Raw genomic sequence first — 15543 nt, 5'->3', positions numbered from 1 at the left:
AGATTGAAGTGCTGGGACATAAATGTTTGCTGTATAATTTTAAGATTTTTTTTTTTTTTTTTTTTGTAGATAATTTTAAGATTATTAAATTTGAACATTTTATGAATTATACACTTATATTAACCAAAATTACATAAAATGTCACATATGTTGCATGACTTGCATCTAATTCTAAGGTTGGCCGATTTAGTTGGGGTTTTTTTAATAATACTCTCACTTTCGGTCTTTCTTCTTAAAAAACAGAGGGAAAAAAGGTTTATCTAGTAACTAAAATATTCTATGTGAATAATAAATAAATTTTTAATCATTAAAAAAAAAGTTACAAAATAACTTATACATGTATAAAAAAAAATTAAAAAAAAACCTTTAAAAAAAATAAAAATATATATCTTTCTTTAGGTTGGGTTGGTTGATAAGTTTTTTTCTTTTTTTTTTTTAATAATAATCTGGGCTGGTTGATAAGTCTTAAAGTGTATTTTGTCAACGTTGATTTTTCTTTTTTATTAAAATTGATTAACCTTCTAAAGAAATAGTATTCAGGATTATACTAACGAGTATCTTTATAGTATTGATTAACACATAGTTAAAAAAAGTAATTGATATTTTAATATTTTTTCATTTTCATAAAAATGATATCAAAACTTTTTTAATGAATTATTAACTAATACTCTAAAGACGTTCATTAACATTTATCTAGCATTTATTAACTTTTTGTTATTTTCCATTTTGACAAAGGGTCAAAGCCTTTTGTAAATTAATTAAAAAATATATAATTTTTTTTAATTTAAACAGCAGATTCTATATCTCAATGGATTTGTTGGTGAAGAGGCCAGGGAATATTTGGATATATTTATTTTAAGGGCAAGTTGGGTTGTGGGTGCCATCTGTGATCTGTGTGCGTTAGGTATCTTGGGGCTTCTGTACAGGAAAGAAGTGTACCATAATAATATTTATGAGTGTTGACATATTTGGATTTTCCATTCCCATAACTCACCTCAGTACACAAGCAATGATGGCCCATTTATGAGGCGGTAAATTTGGTCTTGGAGGGAAAATTGGTGAATACAAGGGATGAATTGAAGGGGTTTCCGGCCTGCCTGAAGAAACCAATTGTTTGAAATTTTGAATTGTAGTCTCCTCCTAATATTATACTTTAATATATATATATATATATTTCTACATTTTTTTCAAGATTCATTAAATTACTAAAAACACACTTTTTCAATTTTATCACTGTGCTCAAACCTATTAATGAAAATGAGATTAAGAAAAATATATAAAGTAAGAGTTTTAACTAAAGAGATATACAAAATAATAATAATAATATAATAATAATAAGAATTCAAATTCTTTACGTAATAATTTATTCACTTTCATATTAATAGTGCATAAAAGTTAAATATTGAAGTGCTAGGAACATAAATGTTTGCTGTATAATTTTAAGATTATTAAATTTGAACATTTTATGATATTTATACTTATATTTGGGAGTTGTTGTTCGAGATAGCAGAGGACAAGCAATTGCTTCTCTATCTGAGCAAGCAAGTCTTCCATTTTCTCCGGACATTACCGAAGCTATGGCAACAACTAGAGCGATATCTTTTGCACAGGGACTTGGTTTCACCTCCTTTATACTAGAGGGGGACTCTATGAATATCATAAAATCACTGCAGTCTGATGATGAATCTTTCTCTCCATATGGTCACATCCTCAGCTCGGCAAAATCCATGTTGGAAGCAGGGAGCAACATTAAGTTTTCACATGTGGTCGAAATGGCAATTTTGTAGCACATAACCTAGCAAAACATGTTAGACATGTTAGAGGTTTTTTGGTGTGGACGGAAGATGTACCTCCCACTTCCCATGTACTTTTTGCCGATCACGGCTGATTTACTTAATAAAACTCTTGATCTTCTTTCTCAAAAAAAAACTCTAAGGTTGGCTGATTTAGTTGGGTTTTTTAATAATACTTCTTTCAGTCTTTCTTCTTAAAAAACAGAGAAAAAAAAGGTTTATCTAGTAACTAAAATATTCTATGTGAATCATAAATAACATTTTTAATCATGAAAAAAAGTCACAAAATAACTTATACATGTATAAATATATATATATATATATATATATCTTTCTTTAGGTTGGATTGGTTGATAAATTTTTTTTTTAATAATAATCTGGGCTGGTTGATAAGTCTTAAGTCTACTAGTTAAAGTTGAATTTTCTTTTTTATTAAAATTGATTAACTTTTTAAACGAATAGTATTTAAGGCTATGCTAACGAGTGCCCTGAGAGTATTAGTTAATAATTCAGTTAAAGAAAATTTTTATAAAAAAGAAAATAAAAAAAGTAATTAATATTTTGATAATTTTTTCATTTTCAATAAAATAATATCAAAATTTTTTTAAATAAATTATTAATTAATACTCTAAAAACACAAGTTAACCTTTTACTAACATTTATTAACTTTTTTTTATTTTCCATGACAGCAACCCTAGTTTGACGACTTGCGTATTTTGACAAAGGGTCAAAGCCTTTAGTAAATTAATAAATAAAAAAACTATATATTTTTTAATAATTTAAATAGCATATTATATGAATCTCAATGGATTTGTTGGTGCAGAAGACAGGGAATATTTGGATATATTTATTTTGGGGGCAAGTTGGGTTGTGGGTGCCATCTGTGGCCTGTGCATTAGGTATATTGGGGCTGCTGCTACCCACTGTTTAGTAATGGTGGAGATAGTGCTGGTCTATTATTCCTCCTTGGGTTGCACTGCATGTAATCCGAATTCATAAAAAATTCAAAGTGGTCTCTGATTCTGACTTCTCAGCTATCAACTCTTCTGACTGCCAACTGTCCACTTTCATAGCCGCCTTATTGCATCCAAATAAAACACGTCAAGTGTCCTTCAACATAAATAAAATATATTAAAAACAAAAAAGACAAATTTGGCTCCCAATTTAGTTGACTAAGATATCTATAATCTAACTATATTTAGTTCCATATTTAAGAAGTAAATTGACAAACTAATTAGTCAATCCTGAAAATAAAAAATTTCTACTAGTAGTATTACCATGGTATAACGTATATTATAGATTTTTTTTTTTTAAGAAATATATTACCAAAATTTTAAAACATAAAAAATGGTTATTGTCACACTAATAATTATTTAGTTTCACATCACTTTTTCTTTATTTTTTGGTAAAACACATCACTTTTTTTCTATTGACATATTATGTAAGGGTGTTGTTGACATTTACATGTGGTAGGAATATTAAGTCCAGAAGTTCATTATATATTTGTACAGTAGACCTATCGCAAAGTCATGGATAAGGCCTAATCTGAGTAAGAAGAATCTCTGTCATTTGAAACCGTTTAGCAAATAAAAGAGTTAGTTTTGGCCACAAAAGTTCACCAAGACAAGCCGAGAATAAACGTTTCCTCGGCCGACTAAAGCTAAGGTTAGAATAAATGGCTTGCTAATGCAAGAGAACCTCCTAGGAAGTTCTATCGGTACAAATAGACATTGTGGAGGCATTAGACCGGGAAAAGGCTTAAGATATCTTAGGAAGAAAGCTGTCACCACCGCATTTATTTCTGCAGCTAAACTTCATGGCTGCATTAATGTAAAGAAGACCCCTGAATATTAGGTAAAACACATCACTTTTATTCTATTGACATATTATGTAAGGGCGTTGTTGATATTTACATGTTGTAGGAATATTAGGTCCAGAAGTTCATTATATATTTGTACAGTGGGCCTATGGCCCAAGTTGTAGATAAAGCCTAATCTGAGCAAGAAGAATCTCTGTCATTGGAAACCGTGTTAGCAAATAAAAGAGTTAGTTTTGGCCACAGAAGTTCAGCGAGACAAGCCGAGAATAAACGTCTCCTCGGCCGACTAAAGCCGAGGTAAGAATAAATGGCTTGCTAATGCAAGAGAACCTCCTAGGAAGTTCTGTCAGTACAAATAGACGTTGTGGAGGCATTAGACCGAGAGAAGGCTTAAGACATCTTAGGAAGAAAGCTGTTATTACCGCATTTAATGTTCTGCAGCTAAACTTCCTGACTGCATTAATGTAGAGAAGACCCCTGAAAAGTGTAAAATTGGTTACCCAAGACGTATAAGACCAGAGAGGGTGTCTGATGGGACAGACACTCAAGTGGTGACTCAGGTGCTTAACAAATGTAGGATCAAAATGTTTTAGAATGAACTATAAAAGAGAGGAGACCCTTCGTGAAGAGGAGGATAAAAAAACGGGAGAATAAACACTATAGTATTCAAGAATCAAACTTGTAACCCAATTCGAGAATAATATGCAAGAACAGTGCACCTCAGACCTTGCCGAGGACAATTTTTCTTTAATATAATCCTATTTCTTTTTATTCTCCTATGATTTGAATATATTCCAATGTTTGTTTGATTAACTACAACCTAGTTTTCCAACTTATTCTTTATAAATTTATTGTTTTGGGCTTCTTGGCTTAAGTCCCTCCATGTAGTGGGCTACGAGCTCAAATCAGGTCCTCACATATGTCATTTAAAAAAGAAGTTTCATATTTTACTTTTTTTTTTTAATTTGTTCAAGTAAGATTTGTTTTTTTTTTTTTTTTTTGACAATCAAGAGAGAAGTTATAAATAGAACATTATTGTTTTTCATTGATATATCATTAATATTTGTTTATTAAACATCAATCATAAAAGGACGCATCATATTAATTATGAAAAAAAAAAAAAAAAAACTATCACTAAGAAGCACATAAACCACTAAACACGAGGTTTTTATAAATAACTTATTTAATAATCACTAAGAAGCATGAGATTATTGATCCCCTCTGTCTCTAAGCTAATTTATGCTTCTAAATGAGCTGCCATAGTTGAAAAGATGTGAATGGCTTTTTTCTTGAAGTATATTTTGTCTACTTTGAACACAGACTGGCATTTCTTTCTTTCTATCTGTCTGTGCAAAATTCTAGTAGTAAAGATTTGGGGATAAATTCTGGGATTTTGCTAGACAAGACATATCAATATATCATAATCAGACAGCCAAAATATATAACTCTGTGGCCATGCACGTGTACAGTGTAGCTTTACATCATCAATGCAGTACTCCCTATAATTTTCACCAGGTAGGAAATCGACAGATACCTTAAAGTTATAAGGCACAAAACTTTATTGTATGTGTTATCATATAATTCATAGGGGCCCTCCTAAAATTTAATGCCTCTTCTGGGAGCTCATGTGTGGCGTAAACTCCCATTGAAAGATTCTATTGCTCACTGCTCAAGTGCTCATTGCTTTCTTGCCAGACTTTTATTCCTTTTCTCCTGCCACTGCCAGACAACTGTAAGGTAGTGTGTCCACTTCTATACTTTTTTTTCATTTGTTTTTTTGTCCATACAAAAATTTTTAAGTGGGAGTTCTTTTTGAAAACATAAAAAAAAAAAAAAAAAAAAAAAAAACAAAATTTGCCCAAATGATAGATTAAACTCTCATTTGAAAGCTCATACTTTTTGAGTTACAAATTATGAAAATTTGAAACATTCTGTCAATATTTATCAAAAACAACCAATGGAAAAGCTTTTTATTCAGATTCAATTCCATTTAAAAAAATATATTCTTTGCTTCAATTCCCCTCTTCTAAGGATTATTTTGACTGATTCCTATTTTGGGGCAAAAATTTTCTTCCTTACTAGTGTTGTCTTTTTCTCTTTTTATTGTGTTTTGTACACTCTATCTCTCGCTTAGAATTTTTTATTTTAACGTGGATAAAAAGACAATCACCGACAAAATAAAGTATCATTTGGGTCACGAACAAATGTGAATAAAGTCATAAAGTGTTTACCTTGTTATGTGTTACGAAGTCCGTGGTTTAGAATGAAACAAATAAAGTCATGATCTTTTTTTTTTTTTGAGAAACAAATAAAGTCTAAATGATCTAATTTGTTACAAATGATATACTAAGTTATGTACTTATTTCTTATTATTATTATTATTATTATTAATATGGACTTTCCCCAAAAATAAAGATCATTTTTGCACTATGTGATACGTAGTACAACATGGACAAAATACGTGTTTGACAATTGGAGAATCAATTTAATACATAAAATATGTGTTTATTACGTGATAGTCGGATATTGACTCATTTACTTATGAATTATAAAGAAATTAAAGAAATTTAGTTAGGGCACAATTAGACAACTATCCCCAAAACCAATGGAAGAGCAACAACACATCAAAATAGGTGCATCAAAAGGTTGAGTCAAGGAGGACTTGTGTCCCATGACAATCGTTAATAACCGTCAATTCTCAAGTATAATATACAACTATAATTTTAGAGGACATCCCACCAACATTATGTCAAAATTATACTTGTTTATCCTTATAATTTCTCCTACTAGCTTAGATTAGCGGCTCTAATTATAGTTTCACATCAATTGATTAAGTTTTCTTCCAATGCTTTCATTTTTCTTCCATGTTTTCTATTTTATGCACATGAGACACTTCAAAAATCTCATGGATCAATAGTATAGTAGATTGAATTAAGACATCCAAATTTTCATCACCACCTAAAATATATTAAAAAATATATCATATTAAAGTTAGGGCTTTCGAAGTTTGAGTCCAAAATATTGTGCAACAGTCTAAATATTATCGAAGAGTACCGGTATGAAGGCCCTTAATACGATAAACCGAAACTGATTCAAATGTATTACTACCTATTGTTGTTGGTTTAAATAGTCTATTTTGAGTTTGGTTTGGGTTGGAAGATTGGGATCCATTTAGGTTGGCATCCATCAAAGCCAACCCATTTAATGGGCTTTGAAACTGAGCTCACCGCTTGGGATTTGGGAAGAGCTGGACATGCCTTATTGCCTTGTTGTATATATTTCATTAGTCTTTTTAGTTTTCTATCAGCAGACAATTTGTCATGGCATTGTGATTGCTTTTTAGACAATATTTAGAGCCAGAATAAAAGGGATCTTTGGGTCTTAACCCGCCAAATTTTAGGCCCAAATATTTTTGTTAGAAGCCTATCATTGCAAATATGGTTGTGGGCCTTGTGGCCCTAGCTAACATGCAACCCGGTTCGTTTTCTGAATTTGCAATCCGGTGGACAAGTGACGTGATCCACCATTCTACTGAGAGACTCTCACTTGTTCAAAATTGCTGAGTTAAATATATATTTTTTTAAACAGAAACTAATTACTGACTCAGCAATTTTAAACAAATGAGAGTCTTTTAGTAGAAGGGTGGACAAGTGACGTGGTTCATCAGAGGACTTTATAATTTCTACAAGTTGTGGGCTTTGAAAGTATTTATTTTTTATTTTTAAGTAGTTGAATTTTAATTTATTCATTTCCCTCCTATAACTTCTCTTCACTTTTAACCTAGTATTTCTATCCACTTCAGTTGAAGAAATTGCTAATAAGTTATTTCAACTTTCAAAACAATGTAGTTTAGGAGTCGTTTGGTACATGTGTTTAAACGCATGTGTTCAGTTTTTAAACAATATTACATGCATTTCTATATACTTTTTCACTCACACATATTTTCAAAAAGTACAAACAACGTTATTAGAACAATGTTATCAAATGACCCTTTAGTGTTTTGAATTTCTAAAAAAGCATAGTTTTTAGTACTATAATTAATTTTGAACAAAGTTAGATAGTGTAATTTATAATTTTACCAAAAATTTAACTATAATATATATAAGTGATCACATTACACTTAGTGTGGGTTTGGATAGAAAACATGTTTGGTGTTTGCGTCCAAACCTGGATCCATGCACTGTTCATGGGACTCATAAATATCTTTTTTAAGCAAATTTTTTATTAAAAATGGGTCCCAATACACTATTCACAGTTTAAAATTATTTTGCTAAGTGTTTTCAGTTTTCAACAATAAACGGTATCTAAACTGACCCTTATGTTGCATTTGGGAACTTGGATTTGGATTTGAATTTTAAATTAATAAATTTGAAATTAAGAGATTTTAAATCCATAAATTTTAGGAATTATTTCAAATCCAAGCATTCTTAAAGTTTAAAATCCTTTGTGGATTTATCAAATCCAAATACCTTTTTTTAAATTCTCAAACAAGTTATTTGGATTTTAATCACCCAAATCCAAATACAAATGCCCAAAACATGTCATTCAAACACAACATAAACTTTTTTTTAATTTGAAATCATTTTTTTNAAGTTTTTTTTTTTTTTTTTTTTTGGGTAGAGGGGGGAATTTATTTAAATAGAAAGACCAAATACATCAAGTTCCATTGATCAAATTTTTTTCCATACCTAAATTTAAAAAAAAAAAAATACAAATAACTTATTATGTAAGTGAAATGACAAATTGTAGAGACTGAGTTTGAGTACTTCTACTGATGAGTGAGTGGACTCAAGCCCAGCTAACCCAATTCAATGAATTTGTAGAGAGCGGGTTCAAGAACTAGGCCCTAGTGAGGGATACAACGACTAAGCATAGATACATAGGGGTAAAACAACATGAACTTGGATTAAAATGTATAATGATGCTCCTCAGCTCTCCTTCGGGGAGCTTGAAGTTCTTTTATTTCTTTAGTGATCGGTTACAAAGATTTTAGTGATGATACAGAATGCTACAATGCTCTATATTTCTGCTGGCCTTTCTCTCATTTTTCCCCCATTCTTTCAAGAGGGATCCCTTACATTATATACCCCATTTCAGTTGATCTTAGCCTTACATTTGTTGATTAAACAGGTCACTACTCGAGTACTTGTCCCATCAGCCGTCTTCCCATTATTTCTTTGGGCTGTAGCAACCAAGGCTACGCTGTTCAGGGGTTATTTTCTCATTAATGCGGGTAGAACGTTAGTTGTGAACATTTAATGTGGAGGTGATAGTTCATCTTGGACTTGCTCATCCACCATGCTTCCACGGCTGACACGTTGTGCTTGTTCCTTCTCTTTAGAAGCTCGGGAAGGCTACTTTTGGTGGCCCGTTACTTCCTCCTCCCATGGTCTCGGTTGGCCGAGGATAGGGTTGTCCTCAGTAAGGTTCCTGGGTAATTTGAACTTTCAAACTTCGTCCTTGGGTGTTCCTTCCTTCTCAGCATGGGCCTTGGGCTTGGTACAAAGTGGGCCGGGGTTATCAGGTTCTCTAACCCCACACAAATAATGTTTTTTTTTTTTTTAGATTATAACCAAAATGCAAGAAAAGGTAATTCCAAATAAAATATTTCTATTTCTATGTATACAAAAGGAGTCCTAAATACAAAAAAGATGACTTTAGTAAGATTTTGTTTGTCATTGATGGGGATGGAAAAAATTCCATGTCCCACTTTGTCCCATTTCAGTTTTTTCCATCTGGAATAAGTGATAGGAGTAGAGGTTGAATGATTTATATATTTAATTTAAGATATATTTTATAAATGTCATATTTTAAATTAATTTTATTGTATATATTCTACTAGATTACTAGTATTTTAAACTCTTACCTTCTCTCTTTTAATACTCTCACGATTGTTCCTCTCATTTTTGATTTATCTCAATCTTATTAGAAATAGTAATATATTTCCAATTCATTCCAAATATGACTTGTCTTGTTTTGAACATAAATGTGTTTCTATTAATAAGACAAGGATGAAATATCCTTGATTTGATCTCATTTCAACCGTTGTCATATTTAATGATTATTCAAAGATATAAAATTATGCTAGGATAATATTTTTTAAAAAGCTAATTAATTATTTTAAATTAGAAACCGTGGCTTTCAATGTGGGTTGAACAAAGTTTTAACGTTGGCTGAAATCATTAAAAAAAAAAAAAAAAATCAACACAAACTTGGGCAGAATCTAAAATGAGTTTCAAGTTGAAAGACATGCCGAGACGTAAGTCTTACCCAATCCTAATACGACATCGTACGATGTTTTTATCAAATTAACGAAAAACCAAACATCTCCGACAAAAAGCACACACTAGAGAAGCAGAAGAAAAAAAAAAAAAAAAACTTGGCTTTTGACACACAGAACAGAGCGCGTCCGAGTCGGAGGATCTCTCCGATTCAACTCAGTCCGTTCCCATTCAACGGAGATCGAAAAAAGCGTTGCATTTGATCGAAACGGGCTGTGTCCAAATTCATAGATAGAGAAACCTTTTTTAGATCTGACTCTGTAAGTTTGGAATCTACTTTCTTTTGGTCAATCTCTCTTTGCTTTTAGATCACTTTTCGTTTCTTTTCATGATGAAAGATCACTAAGCTTTGTTAGTATTATATATATGTGATAATGTGTGTTTTCTATGTTATGAGATTTATTGCTGACTCTTTTTTAGTGGGTAATGTTTGGAATGTTGTTTTGGGATTAGGGTTTTGATTTATCTCAAATTCTATGACTGAAATGTAACATTTCTTTTTTTGGGTGTAATTTGTAATGTTGGAGTCATATCTTAACTGGGTTTTGGGTTTTTTTTTTGGTTGCTCTGGTTGTTGTCTTAGAGAGTCAGAAAGAATTTGTAGAAGTAATAGGATTTTCTTATTATATAAAATTAAAAAGAAAAAGAAAATTGTAGAATTATTTTCTGTGTGAATTCCATGTGACTTAGGCATTGCTTATTAGGCTAAATATGCTTATGTGAATGTGCTTCCAAATTAATGATTCTGAATGCAATACACCCATTTGAGGGAGTGGATGGCTGGCTAAAAGCATTGGAAGAATGATATTAATTGCTAAGGCTGATTCTGTACTCTTTCTCTGTTGTGTAAATGACTCACATTTTACACGATGCCCCATTTGTGGTTATAGGCTGATATTATGTCAATGTTGTGAATTTAGTATTTCATGTTATTTTTTTTTTCTTTTCTTTTGATACAAGATAGAATTATACTCTAACCTAAACCTAATTTAAGTGTATATGTGTGTGAGTCTCTCTCTTGGAGACTTGGAGACTTGAACCTTGGCCCTTGCCCCCCACACCTCACAAGCACTTATACTTGTGGAGTGACCATCGCACCAAGGGTATGCGGTGATTCATGTTTTTTTTTTTTTTTGATAAGTTATTTCATTTTAATGTCTTGATGGTGTGTGTAATCCTATACTTGTCGAAAACTTGAGCCCTTTTGGCTTTATAATATAAACTTTCTTAGTCTTATGGAGGTGTGACTTGGTTTGTAATATTGTATTTAAGAAATCATTTAGAGTCATTACCCAACATTATCTTTTTCCTTTCTTTTTTTTTTATTTTTTTTTAGTCAAAAGACAACAATAACAACAACAAAACAACCAAGCCTTATTCTCAAATTTTTGGGGGGGATGAACCCTTGTTGGGTTTGTTTATGTGCTATAGAATTTTCTTCAGTAGATGTTTGACTGTTTATCCATTGCAGACCTCATAGTTTTGGGACTAAGGTTTTGGGTGTTGTTGTTGTTGTCATAGATGTTTGAAGGTTTATCATTTGAACATTAATTTGGTTCTCTATAGATCTATTGGTCATTTGTGTGGATCATAGTCATACACATTGGGTTTCTAATTTGTTAATATGTTTATCATCACTTGTTAGTGTCTTGATTGCATTTAACCTCTTCTCTTTTAGCATGCATTACTTATATTGCATTAATATGTGTGGATTTGGATTTTGCAGATTAAAAAGACTATTTTGTAGGTGCTTTATATATTTCAGTGAGCCTGTGAAGCAGTCACTCTATACTCCAGTGAAACTCTCATAAAATTCTACAGCCATGAGCTTTGTTTTCCGAGGGACAAGAGGAGATATAGAAACTGGATTTCCAGGATTTATACCTGAGCGGCGTGCAATGGTATGTTTATTGTTATTTACGCATTGGATTGAGTTTACTGTTGTACCCAAATCTTGGGTTGGATATTTTTATCTTATATATCTATTTCCGATTCTGAATCATCAATCAATAAGTTTTTGATATTGATTCTGCTCTCCATCAGCGGGTTCATACGGCGCGTTCTGTTAATTCCAACTCACTAGCTTTTCTCGTCACAGGTATTTACTGTCAAATTTATTTATTTTGTTAATTGATATGTAATGTCAAAAATTGCGTTTCTCATCTACACATTACTTGTTAATATGTGTCAGTTCTCTTGCTATTCATGATACTTAACTCACACCAGATGTCGCCTAACTTTCTGGTATGTTCTTGTACTGATTTTCTATGTTGAGAATTTTTTCTTTATAGTGTATGATCTTGAGATTTTAAATTTTTTCCATAAGTGACTTATTGGGCCCTCTTGTGAGTAGCTCTGGCTAGTGCTTGGTGTGTTCTTGATGGCCACAACGCTGAGGATGTATGCAACTTGTCAGCAACTTCAAGCTCAGGCCCAAGCTCATGCTGCGGCAGCCAGTGGCCTACTTGGTCATACTGAACTACGGTTGCATATGCCTCCATCCATAGCACTTGCAACAAGAGGGCGTTTACAAGGACTCAGACTTCAGCTTGCACTTCTTGACAGGGAATTCGATGATCTAGGTCTGGTAGTTATGTTTTGGTTGTGTATTCTATTATTGATTATGTATTTTAAAGCTTATAAATTGAAATTATACCATTGACGGCCAAAGCTATATAACATGTGATTTTATTTTATTTTAAATATTATTTTGAGCCATTTGGTATTGTATTTCAGATTATGAAACTTTGAGAGCACTGGATGCTGATAATGTGCCCTCACTCTCTTCTATGAGTGATGAAGAGATAAATGCCCTTCCAGTCCATAAGTACAAGGTTGCGGCTCCTCAAAAGTATGTTCTTCTGGCTGAATTTAATATTTGGATTTGGTTGGAGTAAATGCTGATTAGAATTTAGAAGTGTTGATTACTGAATAAAAAATAAAATATAGTTTCCTCCATGAGCTTAGCTCAAAGAGTACCTCCTCTCCCCTTGTAAGAGAAAGCTAGAGGGTGAGGTCATGGTTTCAAGTTCCACTGGGTGTGTGGCTAATTACCAAATTAAAAAAAAAAAAAAAAAATGTAAATATCGTTTCTGGCCTTTGGCAACCCCTAGAGTTTTCCTATAACTTTTTGTTACTTTTAAATTAGGTTTTTAAAAAAAAAAAAAAAAAAAGGATGAACTATATTTATATCTGGGTTTGTGATCCATTTATCTTCAAATGTTTTGAATACAGTGGTGGTCAATTGATGCAACCGGCCTCTCTTCTGCATCTGCTGAGGTATTTGCTATAGTAAATCTTTTTTCCCACACTCTTTTGTAGTATTGCTTGCTTGCATGATTGTGGTATATATTAAAGGGAAAAGTAAATAGATGCCCTAACCTAAGGGCATTGGTTTAGGAAATATTTTGAGAGACTTTTTATGGGAAAAGAAAAAAGCAATTAATTTTTTGACAGCTTTTTATATTTCCCATTAACATGGTGTCAAAACATTACAAAAATGGTTTATTAACAATTGCCATAAGGGCACTCATAAAAGATCTGCTGTCTGACCAGGCCTAACTTTTGGCTTCCTTGTAAACTTAGGAATGACTGTGCACATGTACTTTTTTAGGCCCCCCCCCCCCCCCTTTTTTTTCTTCCCTTGTGTGTGAAATTTTTTGAGTGCAAGGGATTGTCTGCAAATCATGCTTTTCTTTGGCATGCCTTGCTTACAATTTTGAATTGTATTTTATATGTAATTGCAAAGATCAAGTTGGAAAGTGCTTCCCCCCACCAAAAAAAAACAAATAATATAAGTAATGAGTATTATTAAGTTGTTCACATTGGAGGCTGATAGTTAGAGATCAATGTATGAATTTTAACTGTTGTAACATACAAGTATAGAGATAATCTTTGTTTGCTTATATTATTTAAACATGATACACTTTTCCCCCTGTGAATGAATTTTGCATTCCCTTTGTGTCACAGGTTTTCATTCTACATTCTGCAGAACATCTTTTTTCTTTTTCTTTTTTTGATAATGATGATGATGAATAGATGATGTCTGTTTTTACTTCTCTTGAACAGAAGCAAGACAATGCCCATGCAGTTGGGAGCACAAAGGCATCAGATGATGAACTGACTTGCAGTGTTTGCTTGGAGCAAGTTAATGTGGGAGAGCTTATCCGTAGCTTGCCATGCTTGCATCAGGTTCCTCATTTTCTTGCACTGAATGATTTGCTAAGACACCATGGTTCCTCATCTGTAGCGTCTTCGCAAATCTTTGAAATTTTTAATTATTTTATTATTTCTTGAAAATTGGGCATTTGTTAAAATAGATTACTTCAAACTTATAATCTGTATGTTTATGGGAAACCTGTTCTACAATGGGTATGCTCATCTGTCAAAGACTCAAAAGTTACAGTCAGAATACACTGGTCGTGCCTCTCATATATTGCATTACTATGACAGTCATAGCACTCTGTCATTTCACATGAACAACTAATATATCCCATCCTGCAGCATAAGGTGATAGAAGCTCAATTCTCCAAGTTTATGTCAATAACTTCCAAGTGAAGAACAGAATCCCATAACTCCTTTATAAAAGTATAAATTTTGTGATACACTAACTAATTGGACTGGTGAAAATCCCGTTTTGGAGACATACTGAAAACCGTGTTGCTTAGATTCATCTCGATATGAATCCGATTTGTGGAAGAGCCTTTTATTAGCATAGATAGTATTTCCTCACGTTTAGTATGTTATACTAGGTGGTTATTTTGAATGACGTAAGTCAGTGTGATTATTATTGCAATCCTAATATATTTTATCATCTTGCAGTTTCATGCTAACTGCATCGACCCTTGGCTGCGACAACAGGGAACATGCCCTGTTTGTAAATACAGAGCAGGATCTGGGTGGCAGGAAAATGGACAAGGTGGTATGGATGCTTCTTACATGGTTTAAGTACCAGCACTGTCCTAGACGTGGATTCATGATGCTTTGAGATACATTCACCCATGTTAATATGCCGCAGATCTAACTGGTCCATTTTGTAAGTAATGGCAGCATTGGTGTAATTATCATTTGACATAGGCACCATTAGAAATCTGTGTCATCAGTCACATTACAAGTCTCTGTTTTATTCTTGGAAGATCCAATTGGAATTAGATCTGTTTTAAAATTACTTGGAACAAGGCCTATTCAGATGGGGTTTTTTTATTTTTTTATTTCTTTGGTGTGTGCGTGTGTCCACTTATATGGCCAAGAGCTTAATAGGTCAACTATCAGTTTGGCACAATCTGATGTTTCCATCTGAGTTGTCTAGGATTCAAATCTGCCTCCCTTCCCCTCCAACTATCAAATTATAAACAAAATAATTAAATTATTCCACTTCTGTGTTGCAAAGCATTTGTAACCACTGTGGTTTGTATTCTAAAGAGGTCAATTTTTGCGCAAAACTTCATTTATGCATACGAGACATAGTTGGACTTGAAATGCTTTCATTAAAGGCCAAGAAAGGTAAGTGCAAGGCTACGTTGATTCGATTTTGGGTGCATTTAGACTTCCTGCCATTAGGCCATCTCTACGGGGGTGGGTGTATTTTTAATCTAAACTAACCTTGTCAGGTTGGAAAATTACTTACTCAGACCAATATTTAATAAGAAAA

At 32.5% G+C, this 15543-nt stretch overlaps 1 protein-coding gene across 1 annotated transcript; it reads left to right on the top strand.

Moving 5' to 3' along the window:
- Positions 1-9850: 9850 nt before the first annotated feature.
- Positions 9851-15070, top strand: LOC112035454 (E3 ubiquitin-protein ligase SDIR1). Its single transcript, XM_065771583.1, has 9 exons — positions 9851-10153; positions 11620-11794; positions 11937-11991; positions 12085-12137; positions 12247-12475; positions 12630-12744; positions 13128-13149; positions 13932-14084; positions 14715-15070. The coding sequence occupies exons 2-9, from the start codon at positions 11717-11719 to the stop codon at positions 14838-14840; spliced, it is 831 nt and encodes a 276-aa protein (XP_065627655.1). The 5' UTR covers positions 9851-10153; positions 11620-11716; the 3' UTR covers positions 14841-15070.
- Positions 15071-15543: the final 473 nt, after the last annotated feature.

This window comes from Quercus suber, unplaced genomic scaffold (genome assembly GCF_002906115.3).
Source record: "Quercus suber isolate HL8 unplaced genomic scaffold, Cork oak 2.0 scaffold_46, whole genome shotgun sequence".
Lineage (NCBI taxonomy): Eukaryota > Viridiplantae > Streptophyta > Magnoliopsida > Fagales > Fagaceae > Quercus > Quercus suber.
The sequence above is the reverse complement of the archived record's forward strand: the minus strand, read 5'-3'. Positions and strand labels throughout refer to the sequence as shown.